Source organism: Bison bison, unplaced genomic scaffold (assembly GCF_000754665.1).
Source record: "Bison bison bison isolate TAMUID 2011002044 unplaced genomic scaffold, Bison_UMD1.0 scf7180017864279, whole genome shotgun sequence".
Classification (NCBI taxonomy): domain Eukaryota; kingdom Metazoa; phylum Chordata; class Mammalia; order Artiodactyla; family Bovidae; genus Bison; species Bison bison.
The window spans coordinates 1915514-1933316 of NW_011494851.1; the positions used below are offsets into that span (position 1 = coordinate 1915514).

At 36.1% G+C, this 17803-nt stretch overlaps 1 protein-coding gene across 3 annotated transcripts in view; it reads right to left on the reverse strand.

Annotated features, from left to right (window-relative positions):
- Nucleotides 1–17803, reverse strand: part of EPHA5 (EPH receptor A5) — a 398564-nt gene that overhangs the window by 363449 nt on the left and 17312 nt on the right. For all 3 annotated transcript variants that reach the window (XM_010848896.1, XM_010848895.1, XM_010848897.1), the window contains exon 2: nt 1310–1374. In XM_010848896.1, coding sequence (XP_010847198.1) covers nt 1310–1374 — 65 coding nt within the window. The remainder of the gene's footprint in view (nt 1–1309; nt 1375–17803) is intronic.

Below are 17803 nucleotides of genomic sequence, written 5' to 3' on the forward strand. Positions count from 1 at the left end.
TGGACATGGAACAACAGCCTGGTTCCAAATAGGAAAAGGAGTACGTCAAGGCTGTATACTGTCACCCTGTTTATTTAACTTATATTCAGTGTACATCATGAGAAACGCTAGACTGGAAGAAACACAAGCTGGAATCAAGATTGCCGGGAGAAATATCAATAACCTCAATATGCAGATGACACCACCCTATGGCAGAAAGTGAAGAGGAACTCAAAAGCCTCTTGATGAAAGTGAACGTGGAGAGTGAAAAAGTTGGCTTAAAGCTCAACATTCAGAAAATGAAGATCATGGCATCCGGTCCCATCACTTCATGGGAAATAGATGGGGAAACAGTGGAAACAGTGTCAGACTTTATTTTTCTGGGCTCCAAAATCACTGCAGATGGTGACTGCAGCCATGAAATTAAAAGACACTTACTCCTTGGAAGGAAAGTTATGACCAACCTAGATAGCATATTGAAAAGTAGAGACATTACTTTGCCAACAAAGGTCTGTCTAGTCAAGGCTATGGTTTTTCCTGTGGTCATGTATGGATGTGAGAGTTGGACTGTGAAGAAGGCTGAGCGCCAAAGAATTGATGCTTTTGAACTGTGGTGTTGGAGAAGACTCTTGAGAGTCCCTTGGACTGCAAGGAGATCCAACCAGTCCATTCTGAAGGAGATCAGCCCTGGGATTTCTTTGGAAGGAATGATGCTAAAGGTGAAACTCCAGTACTTTGGCCACCTCATGCGAAGAGTTGACTCATTGGAAAAGACTCTGATGCTGGGAGGGATTGGGGGCAGGAGGAGAAGGGTACGACAGAGGATAAGATGGCTGGATGGCATCACTGACTCGATGGAAATGAGTCTGAGTGAACTCCGGGAGTTGGTGATGGACAGGGAGGCCTGGCGTGCTGCGATTCATGGGGTCACAAAGAGTCAGACACGACTGAGCGACTTATCTGATCTGATCTGAAGGGCATATTGCAGCAAATCTCTTTTCTCATTTATTTTTTTCTTTTTCAATAAATCAATTCTAAAAATGTGTTGCTTCCTTCAACCTAAAACTCTCTGAATGCTGAAAACCTTCACATTTTTTATGGGAAACATTCAAAGAGGAAAATAATACATTTGTTGTTCATTCATTAACATCTCTTCCCAATTTCCCTGCTTTCCCCAATCAGACTTCATTTGAAGTCTCCACCTTCTTCTTCACATATACACTCCTCTATTCTTAATGACAAGAATGTACAGAGAATACAACTATACAATATTTAAGATGATGTCTATTCAAGTAGTTTAAGCTGTAGGGAAAATTTCAGAAAGACTTACCCCATTTTTTGGAAAAGCAATCCATCCCAAGTCCCCCATGACAGTCCGTGAATCCAACAAATTCACTAAAAGAGAAAGAACACAAAACTGTGTGAATTATACAAAAATACATCACTATTTTCATAAAGTTATTAAAAGCACATATTGTTTCCATAACTGCAAGTAGATTAAGCATTCATTATAATGAATACAAGAGTGACAATTTAAAGAAAGCATTATTAGGATGCAAGAGAACAAGAGATTTTGAATAACTATTTGGAGAACAATTACAGCAAAAGTATATAAACAAGTCATTACCCTAAATGTTTTTTTTTTTTTTTTTTTGGTCAAACAAGAATAAAGGAAAAGAGTTAACAAAAAAAAAAAGAATAAAATGAAAGGTCCACAGGAAACCCAAAAGGACCATGTCCCTTTTCTTAAAGACTGCAGGTCTTGGGATTAAGCTGCAGCCATAAAACTGCAGCTAAGTATACTCTATTTTCTTCTGGAAAGTTGTTATGAAGCAATTAACAAATAATTTACATTAAACAGCAATAAACTATTCCCAGGCTTGTAACATTTTTGTGATATTAACCAAAATCTGTAATCCAAATTGCAAATTTAATTAAGAAATAAATCTACAGACACTTTACCAAGCTTAGAAAATTGTAGCAGTTCTCAAGGTTGTTGCTATAGTTAAGTGCCTGATGCATTCCCAAAGATACTTTCTGCTTATATACAACCATAATCCAAAATGTGTTTCGTACAAAACTGTTAGCTACATTTTTGAAAGGTATATCTCAATTACGGCTGAGTACCTTAAAATATTTGTGACTCCCAAGACAGAAGTCATCAATGCAAAAGGAAGGAATGTAAGAGTATGTACACGCACATGCACCCACACACACTCACAAACTCACACACTCACACACACATACATACATACAAAGATACTCAAGGAGTTTATATTTTATCAGGTTCATCACCTATCCCTATGAAATTAAAGTAGTTTTGATTTTTCCAGTAGTCATGTATAGATTGGACATACGGATGAGAATTGGACCATAAAGAAGGCTTTTGAACTGTGTTGTTGGAGAAGACTCTTGAGAATTCCTTGGACAGCAAGGGGATCAAATCAGTCAATCCTGAAGGAAATCAACCAGAAAATTCATTTGAAGGACTGATGCTGAAGCTCCAATACTTTGGACACCTGATGCAAAGAGCCAGCTCACTGGAAAAGACACTGATGCTGGGAAAGACTGAGGGCAGGAGGATAAGGGTACGACAGAGGATGAGATGGTTGGATGGCACCATCGACTCAATGGACATGAGTCTGAGCAAACTCCAGGAGATACGGAAAGACAGGAAAGCCTAGTGCGTTGCAGTACATAAAGTCGCAAAGAGTCAGACTGAACAACAACAAATGGTGTTAATGTAGTCAGATGTTTTAGACCTAGATGATAGAGCATTATCTTTCAAATATATTATACCTAAAATAAAAGGATCTACCTGGCATGCTTTGCAGCTAAACAACTTTGAATGAGGATTGCACCCAAAAGAAACAACTAGGTTAACCCTGGTCAGAGCTACTGAAGCTTCCTTACACTGCATTCAAGAGTCAGTATCTTGTAATGCCTACAACTCTAAAATAAAAAAAAGGTTCATGGTGGGAGTGGGAAGGAGTCTCAAGAGGGAGGGGATATATGTATACTTGTGGCTGATTCATACTGTTGTAAAGCAGAAATCAACACAATATGATAAAACAATTAACCTCCAATTAAAATTGAAAAAATACTCGGAAAAGAAATAAATAAAAAGACAATTTTATCTGCAAGGATAAGCGTAGGGTACTAAGGGTTTAACAACTGATAGACTGAGAAATGCGTTATAAAACTGTACAAGAGGATACAAAATAAAATTATTATGGCCAAGGAAATCTGGATCACAACAGAAATGGAAAGTTCCGATATCCTATAGAAATTATGTGCATTTAGCCCTTATTGTGAGAAGGTGGCACAGAGTTGGACACGACTGAAGTGACGCAGCAGCAGCAGCAGCATGAGAAGGAAAATGGCAACCCATTCCAGTATTCTTGCCTAGAAAATCCTATGAACAGAAGAGCCTGGTGGACTAAAGTCCATGGGTCATAGAAGAATTGGAGATGACTTAACAACGAAACAACAACCCTTATTATCCATTGTTTTATTTCATTTTACATATGCAAGCATACATATGTTACACACAAAGGTAATCGTCTATATTATTAACACAAAATAAGAAAAAACGTAAAAATCTTAAAAAACAGATATATACTCAATACTGTAACATACAACTGTCTATTTTCATTAAGTTCTGAGCTCTTTAACAATAAAAATGCATGTCTACAGAATGTTTGTATTAACTTGAACCTATATACAATAAGGTTTTTTTCCCTAAATTATTTATATAATTTGCAGAATAATTATTTCTTAGAAAATTGACCCAACTGAAAAAACTATTGTTTTAAAACAACAAAAACCAAAACCAAACAAACCCAAAATATTCCACTACCCTCTCAACCTTGCAAACCTTCCAGTCACCCCACTAAATCCAATTTTTCAGGTAGATTTGAATTTTTTTCTTTTAACTCTACTGTTGGCTCTTCTGGTTTCTATGGGAATTAGGCTACATTAAACTTAAATGTCCTTGTCCTCATTTTAGTCTTTTCTGGGTCACTAGGGCTGTGTCTAGACATGACTAAATATCAGGGGAGTGCAGAACCTAAATTGTTCTGTTTATTCATCTTTATGAGTCATTTTATTCACCTTTGATACTGAGCAGTAGCATATCTGTTTGGACTAAAGTGGAGCAAATGAGCAAACTAAAGGTGTTCTAGCTGTGACAGCAGCTAAACTGAACTTAATTCTGTGATGACAAAGGAATGTGCATAGGAATTCTAGGATTCCTAACTAGCCTGCCATGAGAAACATAGCACTCTGTAAACTTCTTAATATGTGCATCTTGAAATAGTCATTATTATCAACACAATTCCAGATGTCTAAAATTTGGTTACTCTCATTTGAATTAACCTTAATCAAAATGATTATTTTTACTCTTTGTGGTTTAGAAAATATACATATATAAAAATAAATGAATGACCTCAAAATAATAGCTCTGCTGCTAATATCATTTATTAGGAGTTTGCAATATTGGAATGTGTTACTGAATACATGAAAATAACTACAATAGGAATGTATATTGCCTTTCTTTTGTTGGTCTTGTCAAAAGATTTTCTTCAAATAAATAGATTAGGAGGTTTATGGGAAATACATGCATGTCACTTTTCAGTGCTGCCTAAAATTGCTTTCCTCCTAGAAACAGATGATTTCATAAAATTCATAATGCAAAGCTCACATTTACATATACCATTTTTACTGAACTGGAAATTGAGGGGAAAAAAGAAAAATTAGGTGTTTTAGGTAATTACCTGCAGACTACTATATTATAATTTTGTTCATATAATGCAGAGTAAATTGGGATTCGATGCCTCAAGGAAAATAACTATCTAAAATTAGATCTACATACAATTAGATAGAAAGATAGATACAGATAGAGTATGAGAGTTTTCGCATACCTCCAAGTTTTGCACATGCTGCCTTAGCTCTCTCAAATACCCTTCTCCCTTTGTGAACTGCTAACTCTTCATTTGTACTTCAAAATATATTTTAGAAACTGCCTTCCCAGGAAACCATCTCTAATTCTCCTTTTTCTAAAAGTGGGTGAGGTAATATTACTGAACATTTCATTAACACCCAATTCTAATCTCCAAATAATGGAATACACAAAACTGTTTTGTTCCCTTAAAATAACACCATGTTTTTACTCATGCCTATGAAAATATCCTGCACTCAGAACATTTGTATAGTTGTTTGTCTTATGAATGGATCATTTGGCCAATGGGCAGATCAGGAGGGTGTGGCTGAATCAACACACACCAGTGGTTCTCAACATGGGTATCTAATAATGCCTAGAGATATTTTTGATTGTCAAAACTGGGAAGTAGGGGAGTATTTGCTACTGGCATCTCATGGTTCTGAAGAAGCCAGGCATGCAATTGACTAAGTAAGCATCCTTCAATGCACAGCAAAATTCTCCCACCCTCCAGGAAAGTCTTATCTAGCTCAAATTTCACCAATACCAAAGCTGAGAGACCCTAGTATACACCTACGGTGTTACTATAAAATGTCCACTTCTACAATTCCTTGCACAATACATCACCGACATGACCTTCATTAACAGAAGCTAACATAGTTGGAAGAATTCCTTATGAATCAAAATACTACTCCTATCTAGAGAAATGAAAGTAATAAAAATTACAGCCTTATTTAGAGCAAAAAAGATCACTATGAATACCCAATACTTCTAAATTATTTTAGTAACCAATGTAACAATTATTACAAGTATAATTATTTATGTTCTAATAATTTCTTAACATTCATGATGGTATGCATGAAAAAGTTTTATGCCACTAATATTATCAATGCTTCTATATCCTCCATTACTTAAGCTACTAACATAACACCAGTTCAGACATAGTATATATATAAATATGAACTTTCAGAATTTCCTTTTCCAATTTCATTACTGAATTTATTAAAAAAGGGTTTGGCAGTAACAAAGCACAGTCACTAAGTATCTTCTGTACTACAATTACAGTGATTAAATTGCTCTGAACAGTATATATGCTTGTTGTAAATTACAATGAATACACAATGAGTATTGATCTTCATTGTACAACTTAATTAAAACTTGTCCGGGAGAAACCACTAATGAATATAATTAGAGGAAATGTTTGATACCACATTTACTCTGAAGGACATTAATTAGATATCAGAAATTTTATGGAAAATGTTTTTATTTTATTATTTAGATTTTACAATAAAGGCACACCATCAAACTGAGAGAGTCTTTAAGGTCATTTTCCCTCAGTCACTGTACATTTAAAATGAAGATGGGCATATTGGTTGGTACTCTAATCAGTAACTAAGAAGACAGATTCTCCCAGAGAAATAACTCTACAGAGGTTAGTAAGTATTCAGTCTACTGCAAATACCTAAAGTTATCACAGGAAAAACAAAGATTCACGAATATAGGAACTTTTTAGTAAGTAAAAATCAGTTAACTGGCTCACTAAATAACAGATTATAATAGAAACTAATTCAAACTAATATTAGGCATGTTTTAATTTTATTACTACTAATGATTTTAATGCTTTCCTGAATAGACAGAGAAAAGCTCTTAAAGAACTGACATTCAGAAAAGCCAGAGACTTGCTAGTCCATTCTTTTTGTTAGGATTCAAAAAAAGACAAGGGAGGGCATAATTTGTAAAACAGAATAGGCACAAAAAGAATCCTAAGGCTTCAACGTCACACATTCTAAAAATTAAGAAGTAACTGGAATTAATTATTCAAACATGCTCTTTAATGGTTTTAAGTTTCAAATATTTATAACTTGCTGTGTATCACTCTAACTCCATTGCTTCCTCCTTAATATCTTTCTAATATTAGTCACAAAAAGAAAAAAGAAATTGGATTTTCCAGGAAAATGTTACCTTGAGCAGAATGTGTTTTAGGACTTTGAAGAGTCAAAAGACAGCTCAAGGACACTTGGTCCCATCACCACCCATGGGTAATACTTTGAAGGAATGTGTGATTCCCTGATGACAAGAAGGTAAAAGGAGAGCCAAAAGGCATATTCTTAATCTTACATTGTTTCTGTTTTTCCTATGATTCACATTAACAAGGAAACACTACAATAGGAGTCACAATTACAATAGTAGTCACAGTGTGAAGAAAATACTTTGGATTAGTAGCAGGTAGCATGACATTCTCTTTCTCTAAAGGCATTGAATCAAAGTCCCATTGAACACAGTAGAGTTCTGATGGATACCTTCTTATTGATTTTCATTTAACAATATCTGAAAAGCTACTGAATTCAATTACAGCACACACTTAACAAATTTGTGGGAATAAACCCCAGATATACAGCTGTCCAGTCTCTCTCCAAGGTCCCATTCAGCACAGATGTGATTTCTTGCTTCTGGGTTAAATTTTATAATTTGACAACTGCTGCAGGGAACAAAGAACAGTTGGCAAAGGAGTGCAGAGAAAGAGGACATGTGTTTCCCATTAGAAAACAAATTTGTAAATTTGGTAAGAATTATTTTTTAGGTTTCAGGTTGTTACACAGTTTCTGGCATCTTTGCTTGAAAGCAAGACTCTATAACTGTATTTCAACAGTGAATGGGAGAATATTCATTTCTTTTACAATTATGAGCAATGTAATTATGTAATCTTTTTTATGAAAAAAAAAGAATATGAGAAAAGGAACTTATTCAGTGTTTACTATGAATCAGGTTTGACTGTGTAGATCGCAACAAAGTGTGGAAAATTCTGAAAGAGATGGGAATACCAGACCACCTGACCTGCCTCCTGAGAAATCTGTATGCAGGTCAAGAAGCAACAGTTAGAACTGGATATGGAACAACAGACTGGTTCCAAATAGGAAAAGGAGTATGTCAAGGCTGTATATTATCACCCTGCTTATTTAACTTACATGCAGAGTACATCACGCGAAATGCTGGGCTGGATGAAGCACAGCTGAAATCACAGAAGAAATATCAATATCCTCAGATATGCAGACGAAACTACCCTTATGGCAGAAAAGAAGAACTAAAGAGCCTCTTGATGAAAGTGAAAGAAGAGAGTGAACTGGGACGCTAAGCTGTACTACATTTAAAATGTCCAAACACTTTTGTTTTTATAAGGGAAAATTTTCTATGTATGTTCTACATAATATTATTTTTTAAAAATGTATTTGCCTCTGAAAGAAGGTTGGCCAAGAAAACTGAAAGAACCTCCTATTTGAGTGACAGGTTCAAACATATAATACTTTTGTACCATATGAAATCACATGAAATAAAATGTTAAAAAAAAAAAAAAAACTCAACATTTTGAAAACTAAGATCATGGCATCTGTTCCCATCACTTCATGGCAAATAGATGGGGAAACAGTGGGAACAGTGACAGACTTTATTTTTGGGGGGTTCCAAAATGAATGCTGACAGTGACTGCAGCCATGAAATTAAAAGATGCTTGCTCCTTGGAAGAAAAGTTATGACCAACCTAGACAGCATATTAAAAAGCAGAGACATTACTTTGCCAGCAAATGTCCATCTAGTCAAAGCTATGGTTTTTTCAGTAGTCACATATGGGTATGACATTTGGACTATAAAGAAAGCTGAGTGCCAAAGAATTGATGCCTTTGAACTGTGGTGTTGGAGAAGACTTTTGAGACCCTTGGACTGCAAGGAGATCCAACCAGTCAATCCTAAAGAAAATCAGTCCTAAATATTCATTGAAAGGACTGATGCTGACGCTGAAACTCCAATATTTTGGCCACCTGATGCGAAGAACTGACTCATTTGAAAAGTCCCTGATGCTGGGAAAGGCTGAAGGCAGGAGGAGAAGGGGGCGACAGAGGATGAGATGGTTGGATGGCATCACCGACACAATGGACATGAGTTTGAGTAAGCTCTGGGAGTTGGTGATGGACAGGGAAGCCTGGCGTGCTGCAGTCCATATGGCCACAAAGAGTCAGACACGACTGAGCAACTGAACTGAACTGATATATCACACACTCTATATTGTATCGTGTATATATAAGACATATCTATATCTATCTATCTATCTGTCTATATTCTTTTATTTAATGACCTCAACAAACCTAGAAGGCTTCCCAGTTGGTGCAAGTGGTAAAGGAAGAGTCTACCAATATAGGAGACGCAGAGATGCAGATTCGATCCCTGTACCAGGAAGATACCCTGGAGTAGGAAATGGCAACACACTCCAGTATTTCTTTCCTGGCAAATTCTATAGACAGAGGAGCCTGGCAGTCTGCAGCCCTTTGGGATGCAGAGTCAACATGTCTGTGCATGCAAATGCATGAACCTCAACAGAACACTGACAGCTTGCAGTCTCATTCAGAATCCTAGCAGGGAAATCAAGGAAGGAAGAAAACATGAGGCAATACCTGAGGCCTTCATGACAGACCATGAGCCTTGCTTATGGCTTCCCATAATCAAGTTCCTCACTTACGGCCTGGACACCTAATACCTTGATTACAGCCACGTATCTCCCGGGACACCCAAAAGCCATGAAATAAAACACTAGTTATAAATTAATCGATTTGTACAGGAACCATAGCTATGCAACACTGCTTGTGAGAAATCTTACAGTCTAGAAGATTGGTTTTGAATTTGTGATAACCATGTAGCTCTGAGTTACTAATATTCCTTATGTTCTGATAGGATATGGTCATGACTTCCAACGGATACTCTCTCACCTTTCATCTTCAGTGACAATGTATTTCTTTGGTTTTCTTTAACTTCTCTGGCTATGTGTTTCCATGATAAGCTACTTCCTCTATCAATCCTTCAAACCTGGGCTTTGATCAATACTCTATTTTTGTAGACTGTCTTATCACTCTGTATCAATGATTCTTGCTGCTGCTGTTTAGTTGCTCAGTCATGTCTGACTCTTTGTGACCCAATGGACTGTAGCCTGCCAGGCTCCTCTGTCCACAGGATTCTCCAGGCAAGAATACTGGAATGGGTTGCCATTTCCCTCTCCAAAATTTAAGTCTGAGTCAATGATTCCTGACTAGGACTTAAAATGAGAATAAAAAAAGAACCTTTTGTGAAGAACAAACGTCTCGGCACCAGTCCAAACATCCTGAATCAGACTACTCAGGATGGAGAATGGCTAGGATATTTCACTTTTGTTTGTTGGTTGGTTTTAGTGGTGATATTAGCACACATCCTTATGTAAGGATCCCTATACAGGAGGGATGAACTTCCATGTCTTCAGTTGTAATGTAAATATTAATAACCGTCCAAATCCATATATTTAATCTCTTTCTCTCCTGAAAGTCCAATCAACTTGTAAAACTATCCATTAGTTATTAACACATTCATGACTTGTGGTCATTCCGAATTCAACCTGTCCCCAAATGAACAAAGTATCTTCCCTGCACACACAATAAAAGGTCCTCCTCCCATGGTCTCTATTTCAGGGAATGCAATGACATAGAATCAGCTCTTCCATCCAGAAATCTGAGTCATCTTTGCCTTCCTTCACTTATAGCCCTCATATTGAATCAGTAACCAAACCCTACCAATGCTAACTCTATCCTGCATATAACTCTCTGAACTGCCTGCTCTATTTCATTTCCCAGGAGAACCAGTCCAGTCAAATCCTTGCCGTAATTTTAACTTGAGAAACCTCCTAACTGGTTTCTCAGCAGAGAGGCACAATCCTTGAAAATGACTACAAAACACTGCATCCAGAAAGACCTTTCTAAGCCACCAGTGTGGTCATTCCACTCTCCTACTTCAAACCTTGTAGTTGTGTCTTATTGTTTTTAATATAAGTTCTTCCAGAATAATTGGTCTCTATTTTCTTCTCTAGTTTGAATTAGGCTTTTCCCTCTTTCTCTTTCCACAATTTAGCAATGCTGCACTTATTTCAGTTCCAATTATGTGGTCTTACTATTGATTCAGTTCTGTCCAATGAGTTGTGAAGGTGATCTGCAAGTGAAAGGAGCTTTTATGAAGAAAACATAAGAAAGGGACACTCTGGGCTGCCTTAAAAGTAGGTGGATATGGGTATATTTCCTGGAACTGATGTAGCCATTTAAAGTCAGCAGGAGAGCAAAGCCTACAGATTAGGGTTGGAAGAGCAAAGGGATGAGAAGTATCTGGTCCAGATTATATTCAGAGTTGCTAATTCACCTAAATTTGAAGTCTGCCTCTCTTAGGACTTTCTGTTATATGGGAAATAATCAGATTTGCTGTTTAATCCAGTGGAAGTGATTTGCTGTAATTTGCAGAGGAAGACATCCTCACAAACAACTGCTGAGTAGCAGCAACAAGAGGCAAACTTTAGTTTCTCTTATTCCAGAAGTCTGTTCTTCTTCTGTCATGTCTCAGTACTTCAGACTTAAAGATATTTGACTTAAAGAATTCCAGTGATATTTTAAACCATCAGATTATCTTTGAATTGATATCAAAGAAGATGATTTTTTTGTCTTTCTAAATCTTATTAACTCATTGTTGACTATGAGCAATACTCATTGCCTTTGTTTCTTAAAATAGATTCACCTCTTTTCATTTTGTTCTTTTTGTCTCTTTCTGTTTTGTTTCAAAATGTTTTTCATCATCATAAACAAAGAAGTTTTAGCCACTGCTCTTTGAAAACTAAGCAGTAGTACAGTCATACTATGAAGCATGCAACCCTGAAGAAGCAGAAATCAATCAGAAACACATGCTAAAGGTTTTGAATTGTTAATATACTCTAAAATTATAAACTCAGGGAGATGGCAAAGAGGATTGAAAATTCATATCCACAAGTTAGTCCATACAGTGTTTAGGCAAAGGTAACTCTGAAATCCACTGACAGCAAAATTATGACTAATGAGCAGTCTGCTCCCTTCACAGGACACACAGCGTGAAAAGAGCAAAACCATATGGTTTTCAGCGGCTACCTTGTCAGGTGCAGTAACCCAACTTGTCTAATTTTACATACTGTTTTTATTCTAAAAATTAAAGTCAAACTAGATGACATAACAGGCTTGGAATCTGTCATAATACAGAATACACTCACTTAATTCCACTCTACAATGTATGTAAATAATATATGAAGCTCTTTTTTAAAAAAATGGAATCCTCAAATCCTCAACATTTGAAATAAATGCACACATTCAAATTCACTTTGAGAATGGTTCACTGCACAGAGAATACTCATCAGTCCTACAGTTTTGGTTTGTAACTCTGTGAGCTTGTAGAAGTGATTTTACTTCCAGGGTTTCAACTCTCATAGTTGTAATATCAGTGACTAATACTAATAAAATTATATGTTTCTGTAATTAATAATCATTATATTACTTACTCCTAACAATGATCCCTTGGTATGCTATTTCCCCTACCTTACAAATAAGGAAACTGAAGTTGAGGAAAGCTAAACAGGGCAGGGGTCTAAGATCACTGGAGTGGTTGCCATTTCCTCCTCCAGAGGATCTTCCTGACCCAGGGATAGAAGCCGCACCTCCTATGTCTCTGGTGTCACCTGCACTGCAATTGGATGATTTATCTGCTGAGCCATCAGGGAATCCCCAACAAACACACAACCAGAATCTAAATCTATCTAACTCCAGAGAACTTTTTCTTACTTCTGATCACATCTGCCCCAATATGTGACTTACTGAGTCCAAAAGTTCCCTCTTTTGAAATTCTTAATTTCTATATATTCAATGACTTTTACTAAATCAGTGAATTTCAAATAACATGTTACAGAAACCAGCATCTCCCATAATGCTCTAGTGGCACTGTATATAAGATAGAAATCCTCAGATCTATTAGTATACCCAGCAGACATTAGTTTTTTCCTGGAAAAATCACAATTCGGTATCAAATTCCCACCAACAAGGTGTAAGATCTTGGAAAGCAAAAGGGTAAGATGAATCCTGTCTTCCTAATTTTTATTTTATTATTCATTATGCTTTAAGCATGCCACTGGGACAAAACAGGGTATAAGTTTGTCAAAATATACCTTATTCTTAAATATTAAAAAGCATATATAAAATGGAAAATGTATGCAAAGGTGACTCATTTGGAATTAATCCTTACCCCAGTCCCTAATTAATCCTAATGTTTGAGTGAAGTATACAAAACTGCAAAACAATCAATATAATAATTATCTTTCCAGCCTTCAGGGTAGGATAAGATGATTAGATCTGAACATGTCCTAAAACAGAGAGAAATCTGCATAAATTCAGTCTGAATTTTAAGGTGATGATGGCATTTCAAAAATTCACAAACAACTCTATGGCCCAGTAGTCTTATTGTGAAATGAAAAGCGGCCCAAATTTTTGCTGTCAACTTGAGTCATTATCCCCATGTCAAGTCTTGTGGCTTAGTTAAAACTGAATTCTGATGTAAACCCTACAAAATAAAATTTTGTTATCTAAAATGAAAATACATACATATATATATATTATAATAAACCCTTGAATAACAATCTTTCCTCAAAAACAAGTCAAAATATAAAGCAATATAGAAAGAAGTACAAGCAAATATTGTGTCCAATAATTTTAGGTGGCTGAACATAAACATTTTAGTATCCAGCTTTAATTATCAATTTAAAAATAGCTAGCAAGATTTATTAAAGCAGGAAAGTAATTTTAAATTATTTCTTAAAAATACAATAAATTATGTACCTTTACAAGTACTAAGATTGATGATCTAGTAGCAATAATTCTTGTCCAGTTAATCTGGTGCCTAAAATGTATTTTTGGTCAAAATATAACCCTAGTAGTTGACTACTTCTCCTTTTACAATGTGTATTAAAAAAAAAGATAATTAAAATAAAATAAGATAAAAGTATTTTCTCATTTTAGCAGTACTCTATCAGATGTTATTTTATGCCCATTAATTACTCACATCCTTTCTCCTTCCCTGGTATTAGAATCCCACTTGTGTTTGGAGTGGTATGTCCACCAGAAAATGGGTTATGACTGGCCTTAGCAAATAACAATCCTCATGTTTCTATAATCTTAGCCTCCACTGAAATGTGGGGCCTTGTCACATAGGTCTGAAATTTCCCTTGTGAGCTTCTGGAAAAGTTTTGTTGTCTTAGCTGAAGGAATAGTGCAGCTGAGATGATTCTTGACTCTTCTCTTTCACTCCCTCTTGTTCTGAACTGGATGTGATTCCTGGAGGTGCACCAGCCTTCTGTCAACCATGAGGCAATAGGTTTGCGAGAAAAGTGAAAAAAGACATAACGATTCCTATCCTGATATCATTAAGCCACTGAACCCAAACACCAGACATCTACCCTGAAACCTCTTCCTCAAACATTTTTTAAGCCTCTAAATTTTAAGTCACTGTTGAAGAGATTTATTATTTTCAACCTAATTATATGTAATGCAAATAATATATAAATAGGAAGAAGTCTAGTTCACTGCTTTAACTTCTATTCAAGTTCTATGGACACCTGCAATGAATGAGCATTCATTTTTTCACAAATATTATTAAGCATCTACTTAAGTACTAAGAAATGTTCTCGTCCTTGGGGATATTTCCCTTGTGGCTCAGATGGTAAAGAATGATCCTTGGATTGGGAAGATCTTCCACAGAAGTGAACGGCTACCCAATTTAGTATTCTTGCCTGGAGAATTGCATGGACAGAGGAGCCTGGCTGGCTACAGTCCATGGGGAGGCAAAGAGTCAGGTATGAATAAAACTTTCATTTAACTTTTTACTTGGGGTTACATCAGTGCATAAAACAGGAAGTATCTTGCTGATTATTCAACCTTCCAGTTGCTTAGCCCTGAGGATAGACACTAGCTTGAATTTATATTACCTATGAAATAATCCTGCTGTATCCTGTGATTCAGACTCTCTTAGGGTTTAATTATCTGAATTAACATTTGGCATTCAGGGATTTATATGAACAAATTCAAAAGGAAGGCCCATGTTATTTAGGAATGTAAAGGGGAAATATTAATGAAAGCATACAGTTTGGGGATCAGTTCTGCTATCAATGGTTCTATCACTGACTTTGTGCCAAACCATAGTTAGAATAATTTTGAATTTTGATATTTATTTTTACAATTCTCTAATATTTCACATGTCCTTAGTAGATAGTGTTATCTGATAATAATATAATGACCTTTAGTCTGAGCATATTTTCATATGTTCCTTTTAGAGATTAATAATAGAAACCAGTAATATAGCATTTTCTGAAGTATATACATATATATACATATATTCTAAAAGTACAGATTCTCATGTTCTAAACATCCAGATTTCCACAGGACTTGCTTTAATGAAGTTTGATTTAGTGAGCATAGGAGGCTCCAGACATGACATATTTAACCATGTTTTGAGGTTGGCTCCAATGAGTGCCTCTGGGTTAGGAACCAATGGTTCAAAGCAAAATTTACCAGACATTATAACTTATTTTTTTTGAAAGACTGTTAGAAAGCTAAGTCAGAATCACAGCACACTGATCTTATATACAACATTCTTTTTTTATTTTAACACAGTGGTTTTCACACTGAGCTCACAATGGCTCCTGTGGTTCTAAAGAGATGTCTCAGAGGCATAAGCAGATGAAGGAAGCAGAGAGCTAAAAACAGAGTCAGGAAACCCGACAACTCTGTTGTTATCTGCTTCATGTTTCAGACTTCCACAATCACTTCTTTTGAATGAGAAATTCTGCAGCTATTAAAAAAAAAGAAATTTGAAAATCACTTTCAATATTTTGCCCTTGGGTTTCAACAATGACTTACATAAGAACCTATTAGATGAAAATCAGTTTTGGGTATTTTGAAAATTGTTAAGAATTATTGTTCATGGCATTCGCTGTTCAATACCCCAAACATAAACAACACTGTGACCAGTTTCTCTCAAAATCCAGAGTCAGGAAAAAAAACTGCTTTTTCCTGATGAAATGATACATTTTCTGCCAGAAAATGAAAGCTCCATACCTCAAAACTTATGCTTGTTTTCTATTCAATTGCTTTAGCATTGACGATATTGAGATTTTTCTTGATGTAACTTTTCCATGTCTCCATATACTTTGCTCATATTATTCTTACATTAATTGATTTTTTTATAAACTTGTAGTTTGTACTAAAATATGATCCCTTCCTTGAATGATGGTATGCATAATAATAAAAATTGCAGTATTTCAGCATATTTAACTAAATATACGTAAGATAAGGCTCTACACATGGACATCACTAGATGGTCAATACCGAAATCAGATTAATGATATTTTTGCAGCCAAAGATGGAGAAATTCTATACAGTCAGCAAAAACAAGACCAGGAGCTGACTGTGGCATGGACCATGAACTTCTTATTGACAAATTCATACTTAAATTGAAGAAAATAGAGAAAATCACTAGACCATTCAGGTATGACCTAAAACAAATCCCTTACGATTATACAGTGGAAGTGACAAATAGATTCAAAGGACTGGATCTGATAGACAGAGTGCCTGAAGAACTATGGACAAAGGTTCATGACATTGTACAGGAGGCAGGGATCAAGACCATCACAAAGGAAAAGTAATGTAAAAGGGCAAAATGGTTGTCTGAGGAGGCCTTACAAATAGCTGTGAATAGAAGAGAAACAAAAGGCAAAGGAGAAAAGGAAAGATATACCCATGTGAATGCAGAGTTCCAAAGAATAGCCAAGGAGAGATAAGAAAGACTTCCTCAACAATCAATGAAAGAAATAGAGGAAAACAATAGAATGGGAAAGTCTAGATATCTCTTCAAGAAAATAAGAGATACCAAGAGAACATTTCATGCAAAGATGGGCACAATAAAGAACGGAAATAGTATGGACCTAACAGAGCCAAAGCAAAAACATTACCCAGTTATGGATGTGACTGGTGATAGAAGCAAGGTCTGATGCTGTAAAGAGCAATATTGCATAAGAAGCTGGAATGTTAGGTCCATGAATCAAGGCAAATTGGAAGTGGTCAAATGGGAGATGGCAAGAGTGAACATTGACATTCTAGGAACCAGTGAACTAAAATGGACTGGAATGGGTGAATTTAACTCAGATGACTATTATATCTACCAGGATATATGACCAGGAATGTATGACCAGGAATCCCTTAGAAGATATGGAGTAGCCATCATGGTCAACAAAAGAGTCTGAAATGTACTACTTGGATGCAATCTCAAAAATGACAGAATGATCTCTGTTCATTTCCAAGGCAAACCATTCAATATCACAGTAATCCAAGTCTATGCCCCAACCAGTAATGCTGAAGAAGCTGAAGTTGAACGTTTCTATGAACACCTACAAGAACTTTAAGAACTAACACCCAAAAACGATGTCCTTTTCATTATAGGGGACCAGAATGCAAAAGTAGGAAGTCAAAAAACACCTGGAGTAACAGGCAAATTTGGCCTTGGAATACAGAATAAAGCAGGGCAAAGGCTAATAGAGTTTTGCAAAGAGAACGCATTGGTCATAGCAAACACCCTTTTCCAACAACATAAGAGAAGACTCTACACACGGACATCACCAGATGGTCAACACTGAAATCAGAGAGATTATATTCTTTGCAGCCAAAGATGGAGAAACTCTATACAGTCAGCAAAAACAAGACCTGGAGCTGACTGTGGCTCAGATCATGAGCTCCATATTGGCAAATTTAGACTTAAATTAAAGAAAGTAGGGAAAACCACTAGACCATTCAGGTGTGACCGAATCAAATCCCTTATGATTATACAGTGGAAGTGAGAAATAGATTTAAGGGACTAGATCTGATAGATAGAGCGCCTGATGAACTATGGAATGAGGTTCATGACATTGTACAGGAGACAGGGATCAAGACCAACCCCATGGAAAAGAAATGCAAAAAAGCAAAATGGCTGTCTGGGGAGGCCTTATAA